The following is a 15000-nucleotide window of genomic DNA, read 5'->3' as shown; positions in this document are numbered from 1 at the left end:
TATATTTATAAGTATATTATATGTGTATTACTTTTTTTTAATTTTTTATTACATGGATATATATATTTATCATTTTTAAGTGTGTGTGCATAATCTAATTTTTTTTTTTTTTTTTTTTTTTTACAATATGTATTTTCTAAAATGGAAAGTTGAAAAAATATATAAAAGAAACAATCCACCTATTGCTCACTTATTAATGTTATATATATATATATATATATATATATATTATTATCATTTTATTTTATGATTTTATTTATTTGGTTTTCATTCATTATTATATAACAAAATGTATGATATATGGATTTATACAATTGTACAAGAAAAATGTAAATGTGTATATATATAAAAAAAAAAAAGAAATATATAATTCCTTTAAATTAAAAAATATATCATAACAAATACACCTAAATGAATAAATATATATATATATATATATATATGTAGTAGTTAAATATACCAGGAGTTATATACAAACGAATAAACTTTATATGTGTTTATTAAAATCCCTTTTCTTTTTAATATTTACCAATAAAGTTAAAAAAAAAAAATCCTAATATAATGAATGATACAGATAAGTTTGAGGTATTGAATTATTGATAATACCGTCAAGTTATAGAAAGTATCATGTACATATAACTTAATCTTTTTTCCAAAAATATATATATATATATATATATATATATATATATACATATGTGTAATAATTTAAATACATATATTTATTTATGGATGTAGGACGAATTTGACATTGAACTTATGGAAGAAATAGGAAAACAAGTAGATTTTTTTTTTTTTTTTTTTTTTTTTTCCCTATTAAATTATTCAAAAAAAAAAAAATTATATTTTATAATATTTCATGAATATTTCCCCTTTTTTTGAGTTCTACATATCCTAATTATATCATTTTAATTTATCATTTTAATTTATCATTTTAGTTTATCGTTTCAATTTATCATTTCACTTTTTTATATTTTCTTATTTATTTATTATTTTATTTTTTCCTTTTTATATATGGTTAAAGACAATTTCTCAATTTCTTGAAAAAATGCATTATAATGAAGAGAAAACCAATTTTTGGGTATCACAAATTTTGGATACCACATTAAAGGAATTGTCTAAATTAAATAAGCCGTTCAAATATGTTGGTAAAATATGAATTATAGAAATAATAAAAAATTAAAATATAATATGCCATAAAAAAAAAAAAAATATATATATATATATATATATATAATATTCCCATTTATTTGATAAGACAAAAAAATAATAATATAAAGTAATAAAATGTAAATCAAAGTAGGTATTTATATATACATATATATTTTTCATTTTGTTCATAACAAATCGACGTTTTTATTTCATATGTTGCTAGCTATTAACAACTAGCTATTTTTTTTTTTTTTTTTTTTTTTTTTTTTTTATGAACAATCTAGCTACATGTATTTTGATGGAAAAAAATGGATCTCCTTTAACGACATCAAATGTATGCTTATGGGATGAAAATTGCGACGGTTTGTATATATATATGTATGTATGTTATACTGAAATTATTACATACAAATAATGCAAGGAAAGTTCTTTCCTCTTTAGTTTAAAAAAGGTTACACATACATATTATATATATATATATATATATTTTTTTTTCTTTTCTCCTTGTCTTCGATTTTCTATATTAAAGGGCTTTGTAGTGTTCAAATGGGAAACGAAACATTAGATTGCATTCTTTGCATATATGCTATAAAAACTTAAATTCCTTTATTTGGATTAAAAAAAAAATAAATACTATAAAAATATATATACATATATATATATATATATATATTTGTTATTTTTATTTAATTTTATTTTTAATGCTGTCTATATAATATTTCATAACGTACTCATTTTTTTATTTTCCTCAAATTTTTAAAATATTACGCTATATTTAAAATATATATATATATATATATATATATATATATGTGTACATTTTTATTTATTTATATAATAATGTAGAAACATAAAATATTCCAAATACTAAAAATACAATAAACACTAAATATATATATATACATTTTTTAATACGTATCATAATGGATGACATATATGAACAATTAAAAATTATTGATTATAGCTTAATATGTTTTTTACATAAATATAAAATAATACATAAATACATAAATTACATTCTAAGTGTATCCCTAAACACAATAGATGATTATAACAAATTAATAAATAAAATTTTATGTCTATATAAACAAAATGTACACAATGCGGTTCATAATAACATAAGTGAATTCAAAACAAAACTGGAAAAACAAAAAGAGCAAGTAATAATAATAATAATAAATATTATACAAATACACACATATGTATAATATATATATTAAGTGGATACACTCCTATATTTATGTGTTAATTCTCTTAAATCCATCATAATCATTTTCTTATAAAATTTTTCAATTCATTGTAAATATGTAATTATAAAATTTAAAATAATTTACAATTATTATAGTTTTTTTTTTTTTTTTTCTTTTCTTTCACACCTATTTATAAAATATGTTAATTTTTATAAGGACAAAAACATAAATGAAATAAAAGAAAAATTAAAAAAGGCTGTAAAGTTGACCAAGACAAATGTAAAAATTAAAGATGATATCCAAGAAGAACAAGTAAGAAAAAAAAAAAAAAAAAAATGTATAATATATATCTTTATACACTATATATAATAAATTTAATTTATCATATGAAAACACAGAAGGTACCAGAAATAGACCCTCACTTAAAAATAGATTTACCTTACAACATAATATCTCTATATAAGCTTCGATATTATAAAAATGTGTTCTTTAAGAACTACTCGACAATAACAAAGAATGATAACTACTTAGTAGGAACAAAAAGAAGTATACATATATACATAAATATATATATATATATATATATATATATATATTAATGGTTGTATTATTTTTTTTTATTTTCTTGTCTATTTAGAACGCAAACGAGCAGAGAAAGAATTTCCTTTTAAAATTGAAATTCTCAGCAAACGTTAGTAAGAAGAATAATAATAAAACCGAAAGTGATATATTTCAAGATGATCATAAAAATATGCTAAGGATATTAAATGAAAATACTTTTTATAATGAATCTCAAAAACTCAAAGAAATATTAATTATAAATAAATATTTAAACAAAGCCAAATATATAATCAATAATATGCCTCAATTTTTATGTACTATAATTGAAGAGTTTGAATTAACAGAGTCTAATTTTCATGAACACATGTACTTGTTTATTCTTCTAGCTGTAAATAAGTGGTTTAAAAAAGTATGTACATATAAATATATACAAGTATATATATATATATATATATATATATATATTTTATATGTATATTTTATATGTATATTTTATATGTATGATTTATATTTATATTATTCAATGTTACTCAAGCGACATTATATTATATTATATTATATGTCACTTTATTATATATCATTTTATTATATATCATTTTATTATATATCATTTTTTTATATATCATTTTATTATATATCATTTTTTTATATTTCATCTCGTTTTATTCCATTTTATATGTAGATTATTGGAGAGTGTGAACGATTTATTTCATATAACAAAGGACATGCATACAAAAAGAATAACGAGACAAATGAAATTTATAAAAAATTCAATGAATACATGAATGACATATTACAAAGAGGTGCAGAACAGACAGTATTGTTTAATGAAGAGAAATGTTTTTATTGTTATCCTTCAAATTTAAATTTTAATATGAACACGTCCTTTTTAACATATTATTTTTTCTATATGAATAAAAGTTTGTTTAATTTTGTAAGAGGAATTTATAGCTATAGTATAAGAAAAGGAGAAAAAAATCAAGATGTCAAAAAGAAAAATAAATTGATATTATTAAATGATGATAAAGAAGATAATAGTGTATATATGAAAAGTGATATTTATAATTATAATTTGTATAATGAATATAGTGAAATAGATTATTTAAATAATTTGTGTTTTTACCTGAACAATGAAAAAATATATCCAAATATATTTTTGATATGCAATTATTTACTCCAAGAAGAAACGAAAAATGTAATGAACATAATTTATGAAATACAAAGAGGATCCTTTGATCTTCTTATATTACAAGATATTTCTATAGTTATACAATTAGTTTTAATTTTTTTAAAAAATTTAAAAAATGTGTTCAAGGAAGAAATTAAGAGGGGAAATTATCAACTTGATTATATGGATAAAAAGGATAATATTGAAGAAATAAATGAAAATGATAAAAAAAAAAAAAATACTGATAAAATATCTATAAAGGAAAAAGACCAAAAAATAGATGAAAAAAATGAAAAAAATGAAAAAAATGAAAAATATGAAAAAAATGAAAAAAAAGAACAATATGAAAAAAACGAAAAATATGAAAAAAATGAACAATATGAAGAAAATGACGAATATGAAGATTTTCGTAAGTGTATTTCTACAACCATCCTAAATTATAGTTATTCAAATGACTATGATGAATTATTAATTCCTTTACGTTTAATGTTTTTAAACATTTTAAAGTTTATTCATATAACTATCAAAAGTGAGAATCGAAAATTTATTTGTACCTTTTGGCAAAAGGACTATATTAATGAAGATGAAGAAAAAATAGAAAAAATACATGATAATGAAATACAAGAAATGAATAATATTAAAATAATGAGTAAAGAAAATATAGAAAAGGAAAGGGATAGTATTATAAGAAATAAAGAAGATGAACAAACAAATATTTTATATAATACTAATTCCTATGATTTTTTGACCTGTTTAAAATATGAATGTAATGAAAATAACTGTTATCTTTTTAATCAAAGCAAAAATAAAAAAATATATCAAAATGGAGATGATAATCAAAATAACAATAAAAATCAAAATCAAAATCAAAATATATATCCTCAAATTTATAATAACGAAAATATTAATCATGTCATAAATAAAAGGATATTGTGTTATGATTTTTACAAAGCTGTTGTAGAGAACTTAAAGAAAGTAAAACATGATATTGAAAATAAAAATAACAGAGACATGTATACAGGTATTTTATTAAAAAAAAGCAAATATAAAATAGATAATAATAATAATAATAATAATAAAATATCCAATATTACTACTATGAAACCTAAAACTAGTGTTACCATGAAGAAACGTATAACTCAAAGCACCGAAATAAAAGGAAAAATTAGTGAATTAAAAAGTGCGATTAAAAATGATACAAATAATGTGAAAAGTAAAAATATAATAAAAGATTCAGAAAAAAATATAAACTCTAAGGTGATAAAGGTAAAAAAAAATACAACACCTATTAAGATCAATTTAGAAAAAAATAAAGAAACATTTGGAAAAAAATTAACAAAAGTTAAACTATCTGATAAAAAGTAGTTATCGCCTGAATTGTTCAGAAAAAAAAAAAAAAATGCTAAAAAGTTATGAACAAAAAAATGAAATATAAGGAAATATATAAATATTTACATATATATAAATATACATATGTATAAATATATACATATATATAAATACATATTTATATATTTGTTTATATTTATATGTTTAATTATAATGATATGTTAAAATTTTAATTTAAATGAAAATAAAAAAAAATTCATGTTGTAATGTTGCACATGGATGGATCCAACCAAGCATGGAAATATATACATATATATATATATATATATATATTTATTTATTTATTTATTTATTTATTTATTTTCCATTTATATGCTTCCAAATAATTGGTTATACTAATTATTTCAAATTGATAACATCATGTGCACTTGCGAAATTTTTTTTTTTTTTTTTTTTTTCTTTTTTTCTTTTTTTTTATGATGGTAACCATTGATTATAAAAATCATTGCCTTTGTTATCTATCACAATAAATGCAGGAAAGTCAACAACGTCAATTAAATGAACAGCTTCCATGCCCAAGTCCTTAAAATCAATGACCTTCACATTTTTGATATTATTTTTAGCTAAAATGGCCCCTGGTCCTCCTATACTGCCCAAATAAAATCCATTATATTTTTTACAAGCATTTCTAACAATAGAGGATCTATTACCTTTTGCTAGTGATATAAGTGATGCGTTGTTTTTCATTAAAATTTCTGCGTAGGCATCCATTCGTCCAGCTGTGGTTGGTCCAAAGGATCCACTTGGGTAATTATCAGGTGTTTTAGCTGGTCCAGCATAATAAATAGGATATTTTTTAAAATATTCAGGAATAGGAACATTATCATTAATAAATTGATCTACAATTCTTTTATGTGCAGTATCTCTAGCAACAACTAGTTTACCTGTTAAGAGTACTAATGTAGAGGTTGGATATTGAGATAATGTTTTTAATGTTTGTTCCATATTTTGATTTAAATTAATTTTAACAGCGTTTTCTTGGTTTAGATCTTTAAAAGTAATTTCAGGTAAATATTTGATTGGTTCATGTTCTAGCTTTTGCATAAAAACACCATTTTTATTAATAAAACATTTTATTTGTCTATCAGCTGAGCATGAAACACCTATACCTATAGGGCAAGAAGCAGAATGTCTAGGTAATCTAATAACTCTAACATCATGTACAAAATATTTTCCACCAAATTGTGCACCAATACCTAAACTTTGAGTTTTTTGTAAAATAATTTTTTCACTTTGTATATCTCTAAAAGCATTTCCATAAATTCCTCCTTCTGTTTTCAAATTATCTAAATATCTACATGAGGCTAACTTGACCATTTTTAAATTCATTTCAGCTGACAAACCACCGATAACAATTGCTAGATGATATGGTGGGCATGCAGAAGTACCTATTTCTTTAATTTTCTCTAATAGGAAATTATATAGATTTTCTTCATTTAATATACTTTTGGTTTGTTGAAATAAAAAAGTTTTGTTTGCACTTCCACCTCCTTTAGCTATAAAAATAAGTTCATATTTAGGACCATGATAAAGATGTTCATTATTTGGTTTCTTTGTTGATATATGATTAATATGTTTTACATTTTTATTATTTTGAATATCTTCGACAAGGTTAAGATGTTGATTTTGTTGATTTTGATGATTTTGATGATTTTGTTGATTTTGATGATTTTGTTGATTTTGTTGATTTTGATGATTTTGTTGATTTTGTTGATTTTGTTGTGATTTTTCTTTTTTAATATTTGTATATATTTCAATTTGACAAGGTAAATTATTATTTGTGTTTATTTCATTAAACATATTTAATGGTGACAATTGACTATAACGAAAATTATTATATTTATAAGCATTATATACACCTAGGGTAAGATATTTATGTTCATATGTGGTTAATATATCTTCATCTTTTTTTCCTAAAATGATAGCAGTTCCAGTATCTTGACATCCTGGTAATTTTTGTTCAGAACTTATGATTGCATTTTTTATTAATGTCATAGCAACATATTTATCATTTTTACTTGATTCTTTATCTTGTAAAATATTTTGTAATTGTTTTAAATGTTTTTTATTCAAAAAAAATAATATTTCTTTAAAAGCATATTCACATAACTTTGTTAATACAAATGGTGGAATATGTATATATTCTTTTTCATAATTTTTATCTAATAATTTTTTATTTTCATTATTTATATATTCTTTTATATTACCATGTTCATCTAAAAAATTATTTTCATCTTTAAAATTATATCCATAATATTTTGTTTCATTCATAGAACTTTTATTCATTTTTATAACTTCTATATATTTACTAAGATCTTCAACTTTTTTATATTCAATATCATCATCTTCGTCATTTCTAAAACTTAAAATGTCTATAAAATTATTTAATGTATTCACATCCCTTCTGTATATGTTGTTGTAAACACATCTTATTTTTTTTAAATATAAGTTATATTTAAAGTATGCATTGTGTGATAACAAAATGGAACCTCCTTTAAACTTTATCATTACTTTTTATGAATTAACAGGAAAAAATATATATATATATATATATATATAAATGAAAAATTAAATGTATATATATATTATAATTATATGAATAAATTTCAAAATTTTCGATTGTACATTTTATATCTTATCGTATTTTTTAATGGAAAAAAAAAAAAAAAAAAAAAAAAAAAAAATGAAAATATTTTATTAAAACATATATATACATACATATATATTTTTTTTTTTTTAATGTCTTCTTTTGATTTAAAAGTAGAACATGTTTTTTTTTTTTTTTTTTTTTTTTGATATATATTTTTTCATTCATAATGCACTATTATTAGTATATAATAAAAGTTCTTTTTTATTATATTATTTTATTTATTTTTTTTTTATGATGCTGTGTATTTTTATTTTATTAAAATTTTCGAGAGTTTTTTAAAATGTTTAAATAAAAATACATATATGAATTGAGTGCGTTGGCATAAAATTAATATACCAATAAATAAGCACATATATATTATAATATATATATATATAATATTTTATATATCATATGAATACTTTTATTTTATTTATTATTATTTTATTTTTGTGTTGGCAACATTAATTATAATATGCGCTTGAACTTTTAAAAATAAAAAATTAATCATATAAATAAATATTATATATTATGTATATATATAACTGATAATATTATTTCAACAAGTATAACACAAAATGGATAATAATAAAAATTAAAATATAAAATGAGAATATACTTAAAAATAGTAATTATAATAATACATGAAAAAAATAAATAATATTATAAATAAATACATACATACATATATATATATATATATATATATATATATATGTATGTATTATATGTGTATATTTAATATTGAACTTATATAAATTGACGTAATAAATTTTATATTTTAAACACAGAAAAGAACAAAAATTTTTATTTAAATCGTATAAAAAAAAAAAAAAAAAAAAAAAAAAAAATATAATTTTTTTATGAAATCATAAAATAGGACTATAAATAAATAAATACACACATACATATATATATATATATATATATATTTTTATGTTAGGAGTTTATATAGAGAGCGTCAAAATATACTTTTGTGTATTTTGTTTTATAAATAGATTTTATTCATTTTAAATATTATCTTGTTTATTCAAACATTCACATAAACCACTAAAACTGTAAGTTAAAGGATTATAACTCTTAACACTATGTTTGCTATTATTATCATCATCATCTTTATTATCATCATTATTGTCATCATCATTGTTGTCATCATCATTATTGTCATAATCATTATTGTCATCATCATTATTGTCATCATCATTGTTGTCATCATCATTGTTGTCATCATCATTATTGTCATCATCATTATTGTCATAATCATTATTATCATCATCATTATTGTCATAATCATTATTATCATCATCATTATTATCATCATCATTATTGTCATCCTCCTTACTATCATCATATTGACAGTTCATTTTCTCACCTTCCCTATTACCATTAAAAGAATCCTTTCTTCTTGTATGAATTATATGCTCTTCATTGTCATATATATTATTTGATAAACTCCCTTCACTTTTATAAGAAAATTCATATATATCCAAATTATTATTTGCCATACAATTGTTTTTTGTATTTTCTATATAATTCAAATAATTATATTTATCTAAAGAAGAAGCAACAGATTTATTATAATCGTCAAAAAAATATGTAGGATCACTATTATTTTCAAACTTCTCATCATATAATAATCTATTCTTTATTTTGTTCTTCATCTTGTTATTTATCGTATCACTAATTTGGTCACTACAATTTTTATCAACCATTTCTTCATTTACTTTATTATCTACACATAAATATATATTTTCTTCATTCCTATATACATTTGGTTTGTTTATATTACTTTTGCTCTCTTGTGTATCCATATTTTTATCATCCACTTTATTAACATATATATTATATGAATAACTCTCATGAGAATTTTTTGTACTCTTATATCCTATACTTTCATTATTATTCATATATTTATTACCTTCAGTCATTGCATTATTTATATTATATATTTCTAGTATATTATCCTTATCATTATAATTATCAATATTGTCTATTTGATTTTCTCTATTTCCATATTTCATGTTGTGTAAGTGCACATAGTTATTATTAATCTCGATATTGTTTCTTTCTAACTTTTTTTTTATATTACAATGTAAATCATCACTTAAAAAACTATCATTATTATAATCGTTATTATAATCGTTATTATAATCATCATTATAATCATCATTATAATCATCATTATAATCATTATTATAATCATCATTATAATCATCATTATAATCATCATCATTATTATTATTATTATAATCATCATCATTATTATTATTATTACTACTACTACTATTACTATAACCGTTATGACAAATAAAGTCTTCATCCATATTCTTCTTCATATTTTTTATTCTCATATTGTCATATAGGTTCTCATTTTTTCTGTTCATATAATTTATATGATTATCCTTTATAGTATACATATTTTTTTTATATGAAAAGTCAGAATAAATTATATCATCGTTATCACAACATTTATCTGAATAATGCTCATTAGGTTTATTTTTACATCTACTAGTATCTATAGGATCATTATAATTATTTAATATTGTCTCTTCATTATTCCACTCATGTTGTAAATTTTTGTCCTTCTCATCATCCAAATCATTATTACACACCTTCTTCGAACAGTTATTTAATATAACATTATTATTTATTATGTTACTCATATTTTTTCTTGTAGCCTCCTTTCCATTTATTATTTTATTGTCATGCAACAAATTATTTCCATGAATTTTCTTATATTTAATTATTATGTTCTCTTGTGTGTTCATAATTTCTGTCTCGTTCATATTAGAAACATCAGCACCATCACACATGTAATCATTGTTATGATTAGATATATTATTATACATATTATCAACATTATGAACATGTTGAGTTCCTTTTATATTTTCTAATAGTAAATTATTATTATTTATACTATTAATATTATTAATACTATTAATATCATTCATATTATTCATATTATTCATATCATTCATATTATTCATATCATTCATATCATTCATATCATTCATATCATTCATATCATTCATATCATTCATATCATTCATATCATTCATATCATTAATTTGTCTCCTTTGGATATTTTCTGCAACCGATGTTGTTACCTCCATGTTGTCATTCCTTTCAAAGTCATTCAAGTTGTTGAATGCGTTAATCGAATTATTAGAATGAACACCCATATGATAATTATTTATGTAATTATTATTTATTTCATAGTTATCCACATAATCATTCTTCATCTCATGGTGTTTCATAAAATTATCATTTATAGTTGCACTACAATTTCTTGATATAATATATTGATTGTTATATTTATTTGCATTTTCTATTAAATATTTATTATTTAAAATAAAATATTTTTTTAAATCACCCTCTGAGGTATTATATTGATAATTATTATAATAATAATAATTATTATTATTATTATATTGATTATTATGAGGTATATTTTCTTTATAATGTTCTATATTTGTAGCCATATTTATTTCACACTGTTCATCTTCTTGTATGTTTACATTTAACATGTTATGTATATGATTTGCATTATTCTTATTATTAATATTGTAAGAAGTATTCAATGTTTTTTGAACTATAGGCAGGCATGTAGTTAATCTTCTATTCTTGTTGTTCATGTGATTATTTATATTATTAAGGGAGAGTTTACTCATATTATATATTAAATTATTCATTTGTATATTTTCATTTGTATTATTTTTTTTTTCTATATTTTTCTTGTCAATTTTGTAAATGTTTCTTTCATTAGATATATTGTTATAACAATGATGATAATAAAAACAGTTATTACTCATGTGTATATTTTTATTAATTTCTTTATTATCATCATTAATATTATCTTGTCTGTTATTATCACTAAAATTATTATGATTATTGTATGAATAATGTATAATATTATTATTATTGTAGTTGTTATTATTGTAGTTGTTATTATTATTGTAGTTGTTATTATTATTGTAGTTGTTATTATTATTGTTGTTATTATTATTGTTGTTATTATTAATGTTGTTATTATTATTGTTGTTATTGTTTAGTTCTTCCAACATTTCTATACTCTCATTTCCTTTATTAAAATGAACAACATTATTTTCATGATATATATTACTTAAGACATGTTTACAGTTATCATATGTAACCACATGCTCATCATGAAGACAATTTTCTAACGTATCTTTTTTTTGTTTTATGTTATTATATATATATTTCTCTCCACATATATGTATATCATTTTTTTCTCCTTTATTTATTATCTTCATAGTACAACCCATATTAGATGATATATTATGTTGTATCATTTTTCTTGAATTATTCATATTGTCAATATTATTTAAATTATTAACATTGCTATAATTATACACATTATTCATACTGTTCATATGGTTCATATTATTCATATGGTTCATATGGTTCATATGGTTCATATTATTCATATTATTCATATTATTCATATTATTCATATTGTTCATATTATTCATATTATTCATATTATTATTATTAGATATATAATTATGTAATGAATTATAACCACCAGAATATATATTATTCCCTATACAATTATTTCCTGCACAGTGGTTTCTTATATAATGACTACCCATACAAGTATTATTCAAATAATTATTATTCAAATAATTATTACTCATACAATTATTATTCAAATAATTATTACCCATACAATTATTATTCATATAATTATTATTCAAATAATTATTATTCATACAATTATTCGTCACACAATTATTACTCATACAATTGCTACTCATACAACTATTTGTTACACAATTGTTATTGAAACAATTATTTGCCAAACAGGTACTAGCCAAATAGTTACTAGCCAAACAGTTACTAGCCAAATAGTTACTAGCCAAACAATTACTAGCCAAACAATTATTACCTACACAATGATTTCCAAAACAATGATTACCCAAACAGTGACCTACACAATTAGTGGATAGGCAATTACTACCTACATAATTTGTACCGTCTACATTTTGTATATTTTGTTCTATGGTACCAATAGTATTTTTATAATATTCATTATTTATGAATCTATTTTTATTCATAATCTTATAATTTTTACAAGTTTCATAATTATTATATGTATCAATAGGTTCTCCATTTTTATTGTATACGTATTCTTGGTTAGATTTCTTTTCTCTTTCATCTACAATATCACCATTTAAAATATAATCATTGGAATGGATATTTTCATTTATTTTATTATAATATTCACAAGATTTTATATTATTTATTTTGCAGATGTCTTGATTTAAAATGTATTCATCATATTTATCGTTTTCATTCATAATGAGTTTGCCTTGGTTATGTATATATTCATGTCTGATCATTAAATTATTATTATTATTATTACTATTATTACTATTATTACTATTATTATTATTACTATTATTATTATTACTATTATTATTATTACTATTATTATTATTATTATTATTATTATTATTATTATTCATGTGCTTATTATTTGTCATTACCTCCTTTCCGCTTTCTATTATTGCGTCATGATTAATAAGTTCGTCGTCTGTAAGGAGAAAAATAAAAATAATATGGTCATCACACGAACAAACATATATATATATATATATATATATATATTTATTTATTTATTTATTTCATTTGTTAATGGTTGGTATGTCGTGATTATAATTTCTTCATAGATCTTACCAATATTGGGGGGAACCTTAATTTCTGTCACATATTCAATTTCTTGATTGCTATCCATATTAACATTTTTGTAATTATTTTTAGAATCTCTTAAATTATTATCATTAAAATTGTTCACCATACTATAATCCATATCAACATTATTTTCTTCATTCTTGTATGTATCATTTTTAAAATATATATTATTATCATCATCATTTTCTTGTGTATCCTCATTATCTTTATAACATGACGTTTCTTCATTATTATACATTCTGTTCATTAATTCGCTTGCCGTAAATTTTACAGAAGGGTCCAATTGACTAATATGATGAGCCATAGGACACTTATCAGATTTACTACAATAACCTAAGTGAGAAATTAAATGGTAAAATAAAAAAAAAAAAAAAAAAAAAAAAAAAAAAATATAAATATAAATATAAATATAAATATATATATATATATATATATATATATATATGTAGGTGTCTATTTTTTAAAGATATATAAATTAAAATGTAATATATATTATTCATATTCATTATCAACACTTTAATATACTCTCCTTATTATTACCATCCAAGAAAAACTTAGTACACAATCTCAAAGCTTTTCCAGAGCCTCGTAATTCTTCTTCAGTGTGGGCGAACGTGCATTTTGAGGCTTCACAATAACTTCCTGATAGAAATGTGTAGCACATTCTAGTCTAAACAAAATAAAATTTATAACATAATAAATAAATATAAATAAATAAATATATATATATATATAAATATATATATATATTTCCTTTTTACCTTATAAAATTTTGGCATAGGCCTTACATCTGACTGCCCATGAGCCCAACTACATTTATTTCCTCGAGCACATATCCCCTTAGCATAAAATGAACAGAGCTGAGTTTTATATAACCTTCAAAAAAAAAAAAAAAATATATAAATAAATATATATAAATATATATATATGTGTGTGTGTTAAAAAAATTACATCATCACAAAATATACAAATAAATTATTTTTTCTTTTTTCTTTTTTCTTTCTCTTTTCTTTTTGGACTTACATTTTTTCTTCTTTCTGATATAGAACAGGTGGTATTGTGTATAAGATTTGATTCTTTTGTAGTAAATATATTTTTTTGAAATATATAAATTAATACATGTACATATAAAAAGTGAACCAACTATATAAATATATATTTATGTATGTATGTATATACAATAATATATAAATATA

At 20.2% G+C, this 15000-nt stretch overlaps 4 protein-coding genes across 4 annotated transcripts; 2 read left to right on the top strand and 2 right to left on the bottom strand.

Annotated features, from left to right (window-relative positions):
• Positions 1-561: 561 nt before the first annotated feature.
• On the top strand, positions 562-1752 carry PGSY75_0927500 (putative dynein light chain; the record flags this gene model as incomplete). The annotated part of the gene is made up of 5 exons (XM_018785683.1): positions 562-585; positions 739-780; positions 1025-1148; positions 1437-1514; positions 1682-1752. The coding sequence occupies 5 exons, from the start codon at positions 562-564 to the stop codon at positions 1750-1752; spliced, it is 339 nt and encodes a 112-aa protein (XP_018642024.1).
• A 323-nt stretch (positions 1753-2075) lies between these two features.
• Positions 2076-5436, top strand: PGSY75_0927400 (hypothetical protein; the record flags this gene model as incomplete). The annotated part of the gene is made up of 5 exons (XM_018785682.1): positions 2076-2312; positions 2559-2654; positions 2741-2872; positions 2980-3312; positions 3586-5436. 5 exons carry the CDS (start codon positions 2076-2078, stop codon positions 5434-5436), a joined length of 2649 nt encoding a protein of 882 aa, XP_018642023.1.
• Positions 5437-5874: 438 nt separating this feature from the next.
• Positions 5875-7968, bottom strand: PGSY75_0927300 (putative fumarate hydratase; the record flags this gene model as incomplete). The annotated part of the gene is made up of 1 exon (XM_018785681.1): positions 5875-7968. One exon carries the CDS (start codon positions 7966-7968, stop codon positions 5875-5877), a length of 2094 nt encoding a protein of 697 aa, XP_018642022.1.
• A 1131-nt stretch (positions 7969-9099) lies between these two features.
• On the bottom strand, positions 9100-14829 carry PGSY75_0927200 (putative zinc finger protein; the record flags this gene model as incomplete). Its single annotated transcript, XM_018785680.1, has 5 exons — positions 9100-13421; positions 13790-14137; positions 14345-14474; positions 14566-14680; positions 14828-14829. Coding segments are annotated over 5 exons (4917 nt in total).
• Between the last annotated feature and the right edge of the window lie 171 nt (positions 14830-15000).

This window comes from Plasmodium gaboni, chromosome 9 (genome assembly GCF_001602025.1).
Source record: "Plasmodium gaboni strain SY75 chromosome 9, whole genome shotgun sequence".
Classification (NCBI taxonomy): Eukaryota; Apicomplexa; class Aconoidasida; order Haemosporida; family Plasmodiidae; genus Plasmodium; species Plasmodium gaboni.
This window is presented reverse-complemented; position numbering and strand designations above follow the sequence as displayed.